This window comes from Haemaphysalis longicornis, unplaced genomic scaffold (genome assembly GCF_048455015.1).
Source record: "Haemaphysalis longicornis isolate Haplotype H1 unplaced genomic scaffold, Haemaphysalis longicornis Haplotype H1 scaffold_18, whole genome shotgun sequence".
In the NCBI taxonomy this organism is placed as follows: domain Eukaryota; kingdom Metazoa; phylum Arthropoda; class Arachnida; order Ixodida; family Ixodidae; genus Haemaphysalis; species Haemaphysalis longicornis.
In genome coordinates, this window is record NW_027526282.1 from 9,237,417 (window position 1) to 9,249,560 (window position 12,144).

The 12,144-nt window shown below is 43.8% G+C and overlaps 1 protein-coding gene across 1 annotated transcript in view; it reads right to left on the reverse strand.

The window, feature by feature from the left end:
- Positions 1–5,363: 5,363 nt before the first annotated feature.
- The window catches only part of LOC144166561 (putative transporter YutK), a 52,962-nt gene continuing 46,181 nt past the window's right edge, over positions 5,364–12,144 (reverse strand). The window contains exons 10-11 of the mRNA XM_077696059.1: positions 7,087–7,267; positions 5,364–5,397 (exon numbers count right to left, since the gene is read on the reverse strand). Coding sequence (XP_077552185.1) covers positions 5,378–5,397; positions 7,087–7,267 — 201 coding nt within the window. The 3' untranslated portion in view covers positions 5,364–5,377. The remainder of the gene's footprint in view (positions 5,398–7,086; positions 7,268–12,144) is intronic.

The window sequence follows — 12,144 nt, forward strand, 5'->3', positions numbered from 1 at the left end:
TTTAAACCTTACTACGCAAAATGACGTAATTCGATTTTTTTTGTTCGGACTGTCGCTTATGTTAGCATCGGGTCGATGCACTCTTAGAGGGGGAGTATTGCGGTTTTGTTTTTACTGCCCGGCCGCGGCCGGCTGTGTTATCTGTGCCCCAAGCGAAGCGCGTGCTCCATTATTTTTATGCCGCACGGGTTATCTCATTATGATAAGGAGAGCGTTTCGCCCTAACGTCACTAGCCTAGAATAATATTCTTTGATCTACAATGTTCTGGACGTACATCGACGGTTCGAGAAACGCTCGTGTCGAAAGATAAAAGCCTGTAGAGCAGACGCCGCGCAGTATTCGCTTAGCCGACACCAGTCTGCGCACGTCAGTTTGTTGACTGGTGTTTCGCGGCCTGCGTATTCTTTGAGTTGTTAGGGGAGCATAAGTTCGCTCCAATAAACTTTTATTTTCCTTCAAGACAGCTGCGTCGTCTTCGGCTACGTGACACTGTCTACTCGGCTGCAAACCTGCCATAGTTTTGCTGGTGCGGAGTTGTTCCCCACTTTTTGCTTGCTTTCATTTGGGATGTGGGGAACGCGAGAAAAAGTTGTGGCTGCCAGAACCTGGATGCTGGCCGGACATTCCAGAAAGCGGCAACAGACGGCCCGGTCTTGAGACAAACTTTCTGTTCTGCCTAAAGTATGGTAAGATCTCGAATTCGGCTAGATTTGAAGACCGACAGCAACAAGATAGTTCGAAAAATACGATCAATGAGCTAACAGTGAAAGTAGAATTCAGGATCGCGCTCCAGAACCGATATTCATATCAAGTAGAGGAAGCATAGTTTACGATCCAGAAAGCCAGTGACAATCCCACACGCATTATCCCGAAATGTGGGCAGTAGAAGTCGGAGGTACTATCGCTAGACAGGATACTGGCAAAAATTTCCAGGAGATGAAAGGCTGAATTAGGAAATGACAAAGCATCCGTCTCCATCCCAGCTCACGGAACAGAACTAGCGAAGCTTTCGAAGTAAATCAATAAGCGTAAGACTGCTGACATACCGAAGTATAATATGGGGCGGATTGGTCATGCTGTAAAGAACGGAGGCATCCTGAAAGCAGTAAAGAAGGTCCTAGGCATGAGGAAAAATCCGATGTCTGAACACAGGTCCTAGGCATGAGGAAAAATCCGATGTATGAACACAAGACTAGCAAGGGCAATGTCATCACAAATAGGGAGAAAATAGTTATAGTAGCCGAGGAGTTCTTTAGAGATCTGTACAGTAGACGCAACATCGAGGATATTACCGAATGAGGAAGTAGTTCAGAGAAGGTAGACATCCGACCAGTAACGACAGATAACGAATTGAACGAGCGCCATTCTTCCTGTGCATTATAAAAAGTGTAGGTTTCACCCTTTGATGAGACCGTGGTGCTGCAAAGGCTTAATGATCAGACTGTTAGGGAACTGGATAAGGACTTCTTTATCAATTAACAGTGTGTCAGCAAATCGTCTATCAATCTACACGGGACCGAGCACGCGCTAATCGGCACCATGTTTCTCTAATCTATGATTCGGAACTGTTCCGAAGTTGCCTTGCTCATCCTGCTATCAACGTGGCGTCGATTAGAGCGATGAAGCTGTCGAGCCGACGAAGAATTGTAGCAGCATTTATATGCAATATGTACAAGGTTAACAAGAAGTTTACATGGCTCGCACAAAGTGACAGCACATCTCAAATCGGTGTTTCCGAAGAATGCCGCGGGCCGTTCGTCCGAGGCATGAATCCGTCCCACCGTCGGCGCGTCGCCCGGTGCAGCGAATTTGGCCCGGGCGCTCAGGCGCTCTGGGCAAGATCCTTTCACCGCTGCCTCGAGTAGAGGACAAAGAACTGGTGAAAGTCTACAACGCTGAGGATGACTTAGTATCCACCACTTGCAGCGAAGAAGATGACAACCTCTTCGGTGCATATGACGACGATTACTAGCACCAAAACTATGAAAATAAACAATGATACTGAAACCTAACTGAGTGTCAGGCAATACTCACCTACAACAGCTTCGCCATTCAAGTCTTGCGCGTGAGTGGAAGCTTCCTCGAATTTTTTTTCTGAACACATTTTTAATTGCAGAAGAAATCAACTCTCTGTGATTTTGTTATAAATGGTGATTTGGTATGTTTTGGCCCCTTTAGATGGGGGCGCAGCCTATGAACACATTTGTGGGGCACGGTGAAGCGAATTGTTTGGAAATAAGCGTAGCGGAGAGGGTCTTATTCGACCACCTTACATAGTATGATGACGCGATGGCTGACAACATGTTGCAGTTCCAATAGTTCTAACGATAGTCGCAAACATTCTATGTCCCTTCCTCCGACCCACTCAGGAGAAACAAGAATTTGTTGCTGATCTCAGCCGGTTGCATGTTCCCCATGCTTCAGTCTATGTCTTTGTCACGCCCATAGAGCTAGAGGAAAGCGTCTTGTTTCCTCAATTCCACCGCTTTCTTTCTTGAACGTTTGCAGTGTCTAAAACCCACCACCAGTTTCCCCACGGCGCTCAGCGCCTGTCTCTCTGCCTTCCCTTTAGCTTTCTTCGTTATAAGGTAGAATCAAACAACTTGGACTGATTCCTACGACTTCTCCCCTTTAGTTATGAATGTGGGGATTCACTTCTTCCCGTAACAAGGGCCGATGCGATGCCGAAACCTGCGGCCAATCGCAGCAATTTTCGCCTAGCCCTTTTGCGGAATCTTTGCAGGTGACCATTGTGTCTTGTGACATTTGTTTGTTTGTTTTTTGTCATTCATCTTGTGCTACGTTCGTCTTTGTGGCACAGTTTTGACGGTTCCGGCAAATTCAAAATCAAGAAGTGCGCATAATCACTTGTAGTAATTTTAATCCTCACATTAGTATACCTTCTCTGAACGAAATCTCCTTCCGATTTCGGACATCATAGCACTTAACATACCAAGCTTTCCCGCTCAAAATTCTAACCTCGCAGGAACCCAGAAAAATTACTTCAGGAATGTGATATTTGGCGCAAAGCAAGACTTCAACGGGAAGATAGAAACACTAGAAGAAGTTTTCAGGATTCTGAACAGTTTATGTGTAATTCGTGATCAAATTTCACTCCCCATGCATTTCTAAGGGATAGTTTCCATGGCTCAGGAACCTAGCCGCAAAACGTGCAAGACTTGAAACTGTGCGCAAAGCAAGTTTTCACCCCCAATATTAGCAGCGCGAAAGAACTTTACATTACGCTAAATAACTACAGATTAATCGCTGTTGAACGGACTGCCATGAGCGGGAAAGCTGCACATGGTCGCCAAAACTGCGTTTCGCTTTCGCAGCAAACCCGACGTTATCAATATTATTGGTAGACTGAGCTACAAAACACTAACCAAACGCGATCTTCACTGGAAACAACTTATTTACAAGAGACGCACGTACAACGATAAACAGACGTTCAGTTTTTGTTGATTTGCAACGAGTTACCTTATATCACTAAAGCACAAACACGCCCATCAACGTTTAATAGCTTGATGCGATCATTTTTGGTGAACCATCGCATAGAATTTTGACGTGCGTATACACATTTCGCTTAGTATAGTTTTTCCCGCTTTCGTACGTATTTATATAAATGATATGTACATCGATTCATTGTACCGATATTTGAGTACAGAAAGCCACTCACTAAGTTGTATGTTATTTTTACTTCTGGCAACGTTTTTTTCAAAGCTGTATGTTTCATTTGTTCAATATGATGATGATGATGATGAAGTTGAGGTTTAATGGCGCAACAACCTTTCGGTTATAATGCGCCAAACACAAGGTAAGAAGATATCAGTGTAAGTTGAAAGTTTTGCTCAAGGTATCATAAATATATAAATGTTCAATATGACGTTGCTCATTTGTTGAAAATATGCAATATTCACAATACACCATATATGCGTAGCCTGTATTTTGTTAATTCAGGTAAACAAAGTTAGGTATTGTTCGTTGGTAGCAGCTGCAATTATTCTATTCCTCTAACCAATCACAAATGGACCCGCTACAGCATATTACCCTGGGACCCAATTTTGTTATAACTACATTTAATTTATGTACCCTACAAACGCAACAGTAAACTTTTATTCGTCATCATCATCTTCGCGACTATTACTGGTGCAGTATCACCGCATCATCGCTTCGTCGTCGAGCACCAGCGCAGCCCACTGCCATAATATCATGAGATCATCCCTATACACTAGAAGCAAGAGCACAGCCTCGCAGTCTTTTCGCATAGAGGTTGGAATATTCTTTCGCCTGTTCAAACAGCTCAAGGCAATATCCTTGCGCAGACGTAAAAAAGAAAAAAATGCATTTGTTTCACAGCTTCGTACGAGCATAAACGACCAACATAACCACTCGCATCGACACAACCATGCATTTATTAGGAGTGGGCTGCTTATTTAGATTCGCATCGTCGAAAAACATCACTGAGGGCACAACCATAACACACATGAAGGAAGGTTGTGTACATATTGTGCAAAAATAAAAATAAAGTTAATGCGCTGTCGTCTATCTTGCATTGACGGAGAGAAGAAGAAACCTGAAAAAGACCGAAACAGAAGGAATAAGTTCATCACGTAGCATCAATTTTTTTTTGTTAAAAGTGTTATTCCCAAAATTAAAATGAGTGCCATTTGCATGTTCTACAACACTTCAAATGATCCCCGTGCACTAGTACCATCAACCATAATGCGAAAAAGCTTATTGATTGGCGTGAAGGCCTTATTCATTTGAATGCAAGCATTGCAACAACGAATCTTGAAACACTGAGGTGATCAAAGGTGCAAGCTCGACTCAGCGACCCCGGCTGAGACGTACCGGACAGGTATGCGAAAGTGTAAGCCTAAACTCCTTGTTTAATTGGCTTTGCAATAGGTCTATATAGGTATTGCGACACTGCTAATATTCAGCACATTATACATAACTAAATTAGCGCATCATTTTGTTGCTTTAGATAGCCGGCTGCTACTGCTGCTGTTGCTGCTGCTGCTGCTATTACAGTGCTGTTATTGTTGCTGTTGTTGCTGTTCTCTCCAGCATTTCTTTACCTCTTTTATTTACAGGTGCAATTTAATACTTTGTAAACTTGTGCACTTAGTTCGTCTCAGTGTAAATTTATGCTCTCATTGTGCAAGATTCATTCGTAATAGTGCCATCACCTCGTCTCCTCTAAATACCCTTATAAACCGCGTAAGTAACATTTCAGCTCTTCGACTACGAGTTTTTCTTAATCCTAGGTTATCTCTAAAAACAAACACGCAAGGTACCAGGCTAACGATTAGATACAACACCCACCTGCTCTTGAGGAGCTGCGTTGAAAACATCACCGTTCCGCAGGGCCTACATGTCGGTAAGGCTCCCTGGAGAGGGCGAAGCTATGTGTTAAGGTCTACGAAGCATACAAAAAAAAACATCAAAATGTCACTTTTACAAACGTCGCAAAAGAGGCCCTAAGTCACTATTACAACAAATAGCGTCGCCCTTCATGCGCCCGTTCCTTAACGGCAAGGTCTTCGGAAAACAGAGCCTCTCACTTAGCCCCCGCTTGATAATCTACAAGAGGTTCTTCCCGATGACAAACCCGATTAGAATCTGTCTTCCGGTTCACGAGGAATCAACACCGGGTTCATGCGCAGTGCTTCGTAAATTAAAGCCTGCCATTACAGAGGTTTGCCGCCCAACCAACATCATGAACCTCGTCGGGGAACAAGCGTGTGCAGTGGAGCATCAATAAAGGCACCAGAACCGACTGAGCACTACAGACTACCAGAGAAAAAAAGCGAATGCATCCAAATCCACGCCCACTGACTTGCTCACTCGCACGCAGCGGGCATCTCACTTTGTTAGTGTTTACTGAACCTTGTTGATTCGCCATTAGTAGTGAATAAAACTACATTTAACAAAAATAAATAATGATAAATTGTATGTTTTGCAGGACAGCACATAAACATCCCCTTCCAGAATGTCCTTCGAGCCCGTAAAGTCTTAAGGATCTTTCAATATAATTAAGCATAGGAGCTTACTGAACAAGAAAATGAGTGTACAATAACCAGAAATTGTATCGGCGGTACATAAATCCTCATATCGGAGAGAATTGCCGGGTATTTTCCCATGCTGCCGAAACAAAGCGTGGATGTCAGATAAAGGTCTTAGCACCTACATATGACCATTGGTTCGGGTATAACTATTGAGAACTGCAGGAATACCGGAAATTAAGTTCCTGAGTTTAAATAGCGCTAGAAATTGTAAAAAATATAATCAAGAAGTAATGTCCTTATTTTATTGACGCACCATACATTCCCTGTACCCGGCACGTGGTACCCTTCTTTCCCTACGGCGGGTGCCAACAAAAGGCGTTTTGTTCATGGTTGCGGCCGGTTTACATGAGAATTCATTAAACCACAGTTCCCTAATTTAATTTTTTGAATACTACCTAAAAATATTTTCAATAGTCATTTGTTTTATATTAGCCACTTTAGAGCAGAACAGACTTGGTAAGCTTAGAAACGATTGTAATTTTTCCCTTTCCTTGGCCACCTATTGCTTTATTTACCAACTATTGCTTTAATTGGCCAACTATTGCTTTATTTCTGCGATAAAAAAAAGCTCCAAGAATTTCCTCCCTGCGCATTATAAACTGGAAAGATTATTAGCAGCAGGGCCTGTACTAGGCGCACGAAATGGGTTAACCACTAACTATGAAAACCCGCCCTAAAATTATTTCAATAACACGCGAAATGCCCTACTATAGCTGCACGTGAAGTACAGAATCGTTGCCACAACTACATTTCGCCTTCTCAACAAGCCCGAGAATAGTGTCATGGTGGATCCGTGTTTAATTGAGCCCCATTCGTTACATAATTCATTGCTGTGGCTGATTTATGCAGTAAGTATTTCTTTTTTGCAAATAAACATGGTTATTGCTGTGCTCTGTTTCATAATCACGTATCCACCTTCTTATGAGTGACTATATCCGTGACTCTTCTCTTATCTGTGACGCTTGCTGTGTGGACGCAGAGCCCGAAGAGCGTATGTACATAGCCACGCACCGGCGACGCATGCGCTGAGGATGCTGGCCGAGCAGCCCGCCCAGAGGGCGCGGAAGGCCACCTCGGAGGCCTCGGGGAGGCGCTTAGGGCAGAGCGCCGCCAGGCTGCCCAGCATGATGCCCACTGAGCAGAGGTTGCCGAAGCCCGACAGCGCGTACGTGGCAAGCATCGTCGAACGGGCCTGCGACATGCGACAGACACGCGCCTATACAGCCATGGTCGCCACACACTGACTCGTTCTTAGAGTATTTTCACACTTTACTATCGCCCCACGCTCGCGGGAGGTATAAAGTTTACTATCGAGGGTAGCTTTCTCGCTCGTTAAGTTCCTGCATGATTAGTCACACAAAAGTTACTCGGTCTCAAACGTTACCCGCATAGTTGTATTTACTATGTATACATGCCATGTGGGCAAAATCGCATTTGCAGCAAGCTCCACCGGGATCCAGAGAAATAGAAGCTCACGGAAACAGCTCTGAGGATAGGGTGGTTTCTTGTTTCTCGGTCTTTGTATTCGACAAGAAACGTCTCCTTATAAACAATTGGTGCAACTTGCACTAGTGGTGCAGGGCTGGTGAATCAGGAGCGCTGGTGGCACCCCACCCGCTGTAGGAGACCCGGCTCTTGCGTCAGCCACAACAGCAGCCGACTAGGTCCACTGCAGGACGAAGGCCTCTCCCATCGACCAAGAACCGCTCCTGTATGGCGCCGCTCGAGTCCATCCTTAGCTTCTGAATTTCCTTATTTCGTCCCGTCATCGAGTATTTGGCCCTTCTTTTTTTCTAGACCCGCCTCTGTGTGTCCACCCTGGTAGTCCACCGATTCTCATTTCGCCTAATTACGTGCCAGTACAAGTCCATTTCTTTTTCATTTTTGAACTATGATATCTTCTACTCTACTTTATCAACGCCTTCACAGGCTCAATCCAGAGCGAAAGTTCTGGCTCAGTCATGCTCCTTGAATTCGCAGATGTCAAGAGACATTGCTACACAGGCTGTGTTTTGGAATAGCATTGACCCGGAAGTATCTCCACACAATCGGACGGGAGGGCAGCCCGGACTGCCTTCTGTGCGGTTGTCCTGAGACTATCAAACATTTGATTAGCGCTTTTCCAAAGTACTCTAGTGAGCGAAACAACCTAGATGCAGCATTACTACACTTTGACGCTCGCCCTCTGTCCCAACAAAAGATTGTGGGCATGTGGGCTGACAACAGGAAACAAAGCCTAGTCGTTAAAGCCCTGCTTATATTTCTCAGTGACTCCTCTCTGGATTCTCGGCTCTAGGTTGCGACAAAATTTAACAGACTGTGAAATAATGCCGCAATGTTATTTATATGGGCAATAATAATGAGCTGAAAAATGGACTATAATCATCTGATTCGGCGCCTCGTTGTATGTGAGATGTTTATTGGTTTTACTGCTAATACATAGTTCATTTGTCGATTTCATTGTCATTCCCCATACCTTCCATATTCCCTCCTTTCTCTTTTTATCCCCAGTACCCTCCCCCAAGTGGGAAGTAGCAGGCCCAAGGTCACTTTCTCAGGCCGACCTCTTGTTCTTTTCAATAAACATTTACTATCTACTCTACCCTGTTATCTGATCCAGGAATATAGTTTCCTGTCTCAAAGTGTTACTCCGAGCACTATTCCCTCCATGGCCCGTTGAGCCGACCTAAGTTTGCTTTCCACTTGTTTAGTAAGGCGCCAAGTTTCCGCTGCCTATGTCTTCACCTCACATTTATTCCTGAAGTTACCGCTGAAAGCGCTCCATGACTGGCAGGCCCGGATCGTTTCGTCCGCAGGAGTTCAGATGTCTCCCAAAGTGGACCGCCTTAGCACGCGTTAGAACCCGCGGCAAAGTCAAAATCAGACGCCTGCGCTAAGAACCCAAATAAAATCCGTGCGCCCGGTATGTCACGATAGCTCAATCGGATAGACGCTGGTTCCGCAACGTGAGGGGCACAGGTTCGATAACGACCACGGGAAGCGCTTTTTAAAGCAAAGCTTTCTACCTCTACCAGCCAACGGTTCTTTCGCGGCGTGCGGGACAATAAACAAATCCAGTTATACTCATAACTCCCTTAATTATCATCCCATTTCATTGACTAGCATTCGTTGGAAGCTGTTTCAACATATCATTCACTCAAGCCTGGATACATTTCTTGAAAATGACTCCTTTTTTCACCATGCAATAAGTATTTCGGAAACCTTTTTCCCGTGAAGTTCAGTTACCGTATTTACTCGCATAATGATCGCACTTTCTTTTCCCAAATATATATGATGCAAATTTAGGGGTGCGTTCATTACGCGAGGTAAATGTTTTGTGCAAAAAGTTTCAGCGCAGAAAACACAAGTAAGTTGCCGGTCAGAATTTTTACGGTACGTCTCATAAACATAATAACCACAATAAATAAAAGCATAATAAAAACTCCACTGAACACCGCCACCCGCATTGAAAAGTGACGTATAATGCAGTGTTTTCATGAATTACGGAACGCGCCGGAACGAGTTTCCTGCGAGGTGAGATCAGGTCGACCAATAAGCGGTTACTGCTGGCACAGCGCGGGACATCAAAGCAGACACGACTGCCGACGCAGCAACCTCAGCGGTTTTTTTTTCTTTCTCTTGGGAGTACATTATGTGCATTTAGTGAAAGTTTCTTCCGCGCCAATAATGAACTCATGCTTGCCGATATCGCTAATATCGGAAAGTTTGCGGCAATAACGTAGCCATGTCCGCTTTGAAAGAAGAAACATAGCTACGCCCGACCATCGTCAGCTAGACTTGGCCCCATACAACATATGGCTGCGGAAAGTTCAGGGTGCGATAATCCCGCGGGAAATAAAAAAAAAGTCGTGTTTTGATGACGAACTTCAGGGGTGCGATCATTACGTGAGTGCGATCATTATGCGAGTAAATACGGTAATTTCTTTCACAAATGACCTGCCCCCTTGATGGTGGGCGTTTTTAGTGATTGCATCTCTTTAGACTTTTCCAAAGCGTTTTACCACGTTTGTCATCCACTGATTTGTCAGAAACTATGTAACTTAAACATTGACCACCGTATTCTAGCATGAATTGAAAACTTTCTAACCGACAGATCACAGTTTGTTATAGCCAGTTATTATGAATCATGTTTCCCAGAGACCGCCGGCATACCTCAAGGTTCTGTGCTCGGCCCACTCTTGTTTCTCATTTACATCAATGACCTGCGTAAAGCCATTACATATCATATCAGATTATTTGTAGACGACTGCGTTGCATACAGAGTGATTTCTTCTACGGCTGACTCATCAACCGTGCAGTCTGACCTTAATGAAGCATCAAATTGGTCTGACACTTAGTCAATGCGCTAAAATACTAATAAATGTAAAATTATGAGACTCTCACGAGGATCTAATCTAGCCTGAACATTACCGATATTATACAGCATTTAGGGCGAACACCATGAAACGGAAGCTACTTCCAAGTATTTAGGAGTACAGGTTATTAACAACCTATCCTGGAAAACAAATGTTGTTTATATTAGAAACAATGCAAACCGAACACTGGGATATTTGCCACGTAATCCTTTATGCCTCCTTCAAACTTAAAACTAGTGCTTTCCAAGACACTAATCCGCCGTAAACTCAAGTGCGCGTGCTCAGCGTGGGATCCAGCGAAGGACAACCTTATTAATGCTTTCGAATCAGTACAAAACCGCAGTGCACGCTTTATCCTAATTACGCCCGTAAGACAGCATATCTTCAATGAAATGGACACTAAACTTGCCTCTTCTTGTCCTCTGCAGAAAATTGCGAAAGCTTACTCTGTTTCATAAAATTACCACTTCCCGCCCGTAATAGATATAGTCGCACATAAATCCCTTTCAAAATGAACGCCCCTCATTGTCGTACTGATCTGTATTTCCATTCTTGCATACCTAAAACATCGGACGACTGGAACCTCTTGCCAGCCATGATAGCCATTATCCCTGATGCCCCCGAATTTAGCTTAACAATTCAACGACATTTATGTGCGCTATAGGCGCTATAGTAGTGTGCTTCCGTGTGTATATTGCTTTGTGTGTTCATAGTTTTTCTGCAATAATAATTTGTTTCGTTGCTTTTCACAAGTGTCGTTCTGTGTGTTTCCCTTGCTTCTCGGTGTTTTTTCTCTAGCCTCTGTATTTGCATAAATTTCCAGTGAGCTATGTCTATGGTTTAGCATTGATGGTTTCGCTTTTTTTCGTGCGTCTTTCCTTTTTATGTGGTTCCTTTTCCGTTACTTGCACAACAACGAACTCCGTTCTGTAACGCTCCCTGGGCATTGAAGGTACCGACATAGCTATATAAACAAAACAGCCAGGAAATTCGCAAAACAGCACACAGAGAAACGTGCTGGCGCGTGTGCGTATCACAAAGATTGTAATAAAAAAATTCACAAATATTTTATCCGCGAAAAATTCGTTCAAAAAAAAACAAACTGCAGGGCAATTACTTTATGACTTTGTTCCTCAACCAACTTCTTGTCGCGTTGAATGTCTCGTGTTTCACAGCGTCTCGTATTCCAGACAAAAATCCGAGTCCTCGTAACTTCTAAAAGAAATTAGAAAGTAATACATAGAATAACACGGAAATCTTAGTTCGAAACCCTTGATTACGCGCACATTCATGCAATGTGAGGCAGCCTGCAAAGAACGGCGCAGCCTCAAGAGAACATGTTAGTGATGCGCACATGACGTCCTATTACACCGCGTTACGTAACGCGCATTTATGTTGCAACGCAGGTTCATTTCGTCGCGGGCTGCATTTGAGAAACGAAACAGTATTTAATATCGGTTCATGTATGACGTCGGGGTATAATACGGGCGAGTGAACTTTTTTTTAAAACAAGGGAGTGTCTCAAATAAATAGAAGAGAGAATATACTGGACAAAGGAACTAAAAACACGAATGAAAGACAGGCGCTGATGATGTCTTTGTGGTTTTCTACTTCTTTGTCTCGTTTGTTTATGCTGTTCGCTTTTATTTCAAAACCATGAATCAGCTCCCTTACATTAAGTTTTTTTTTCTGG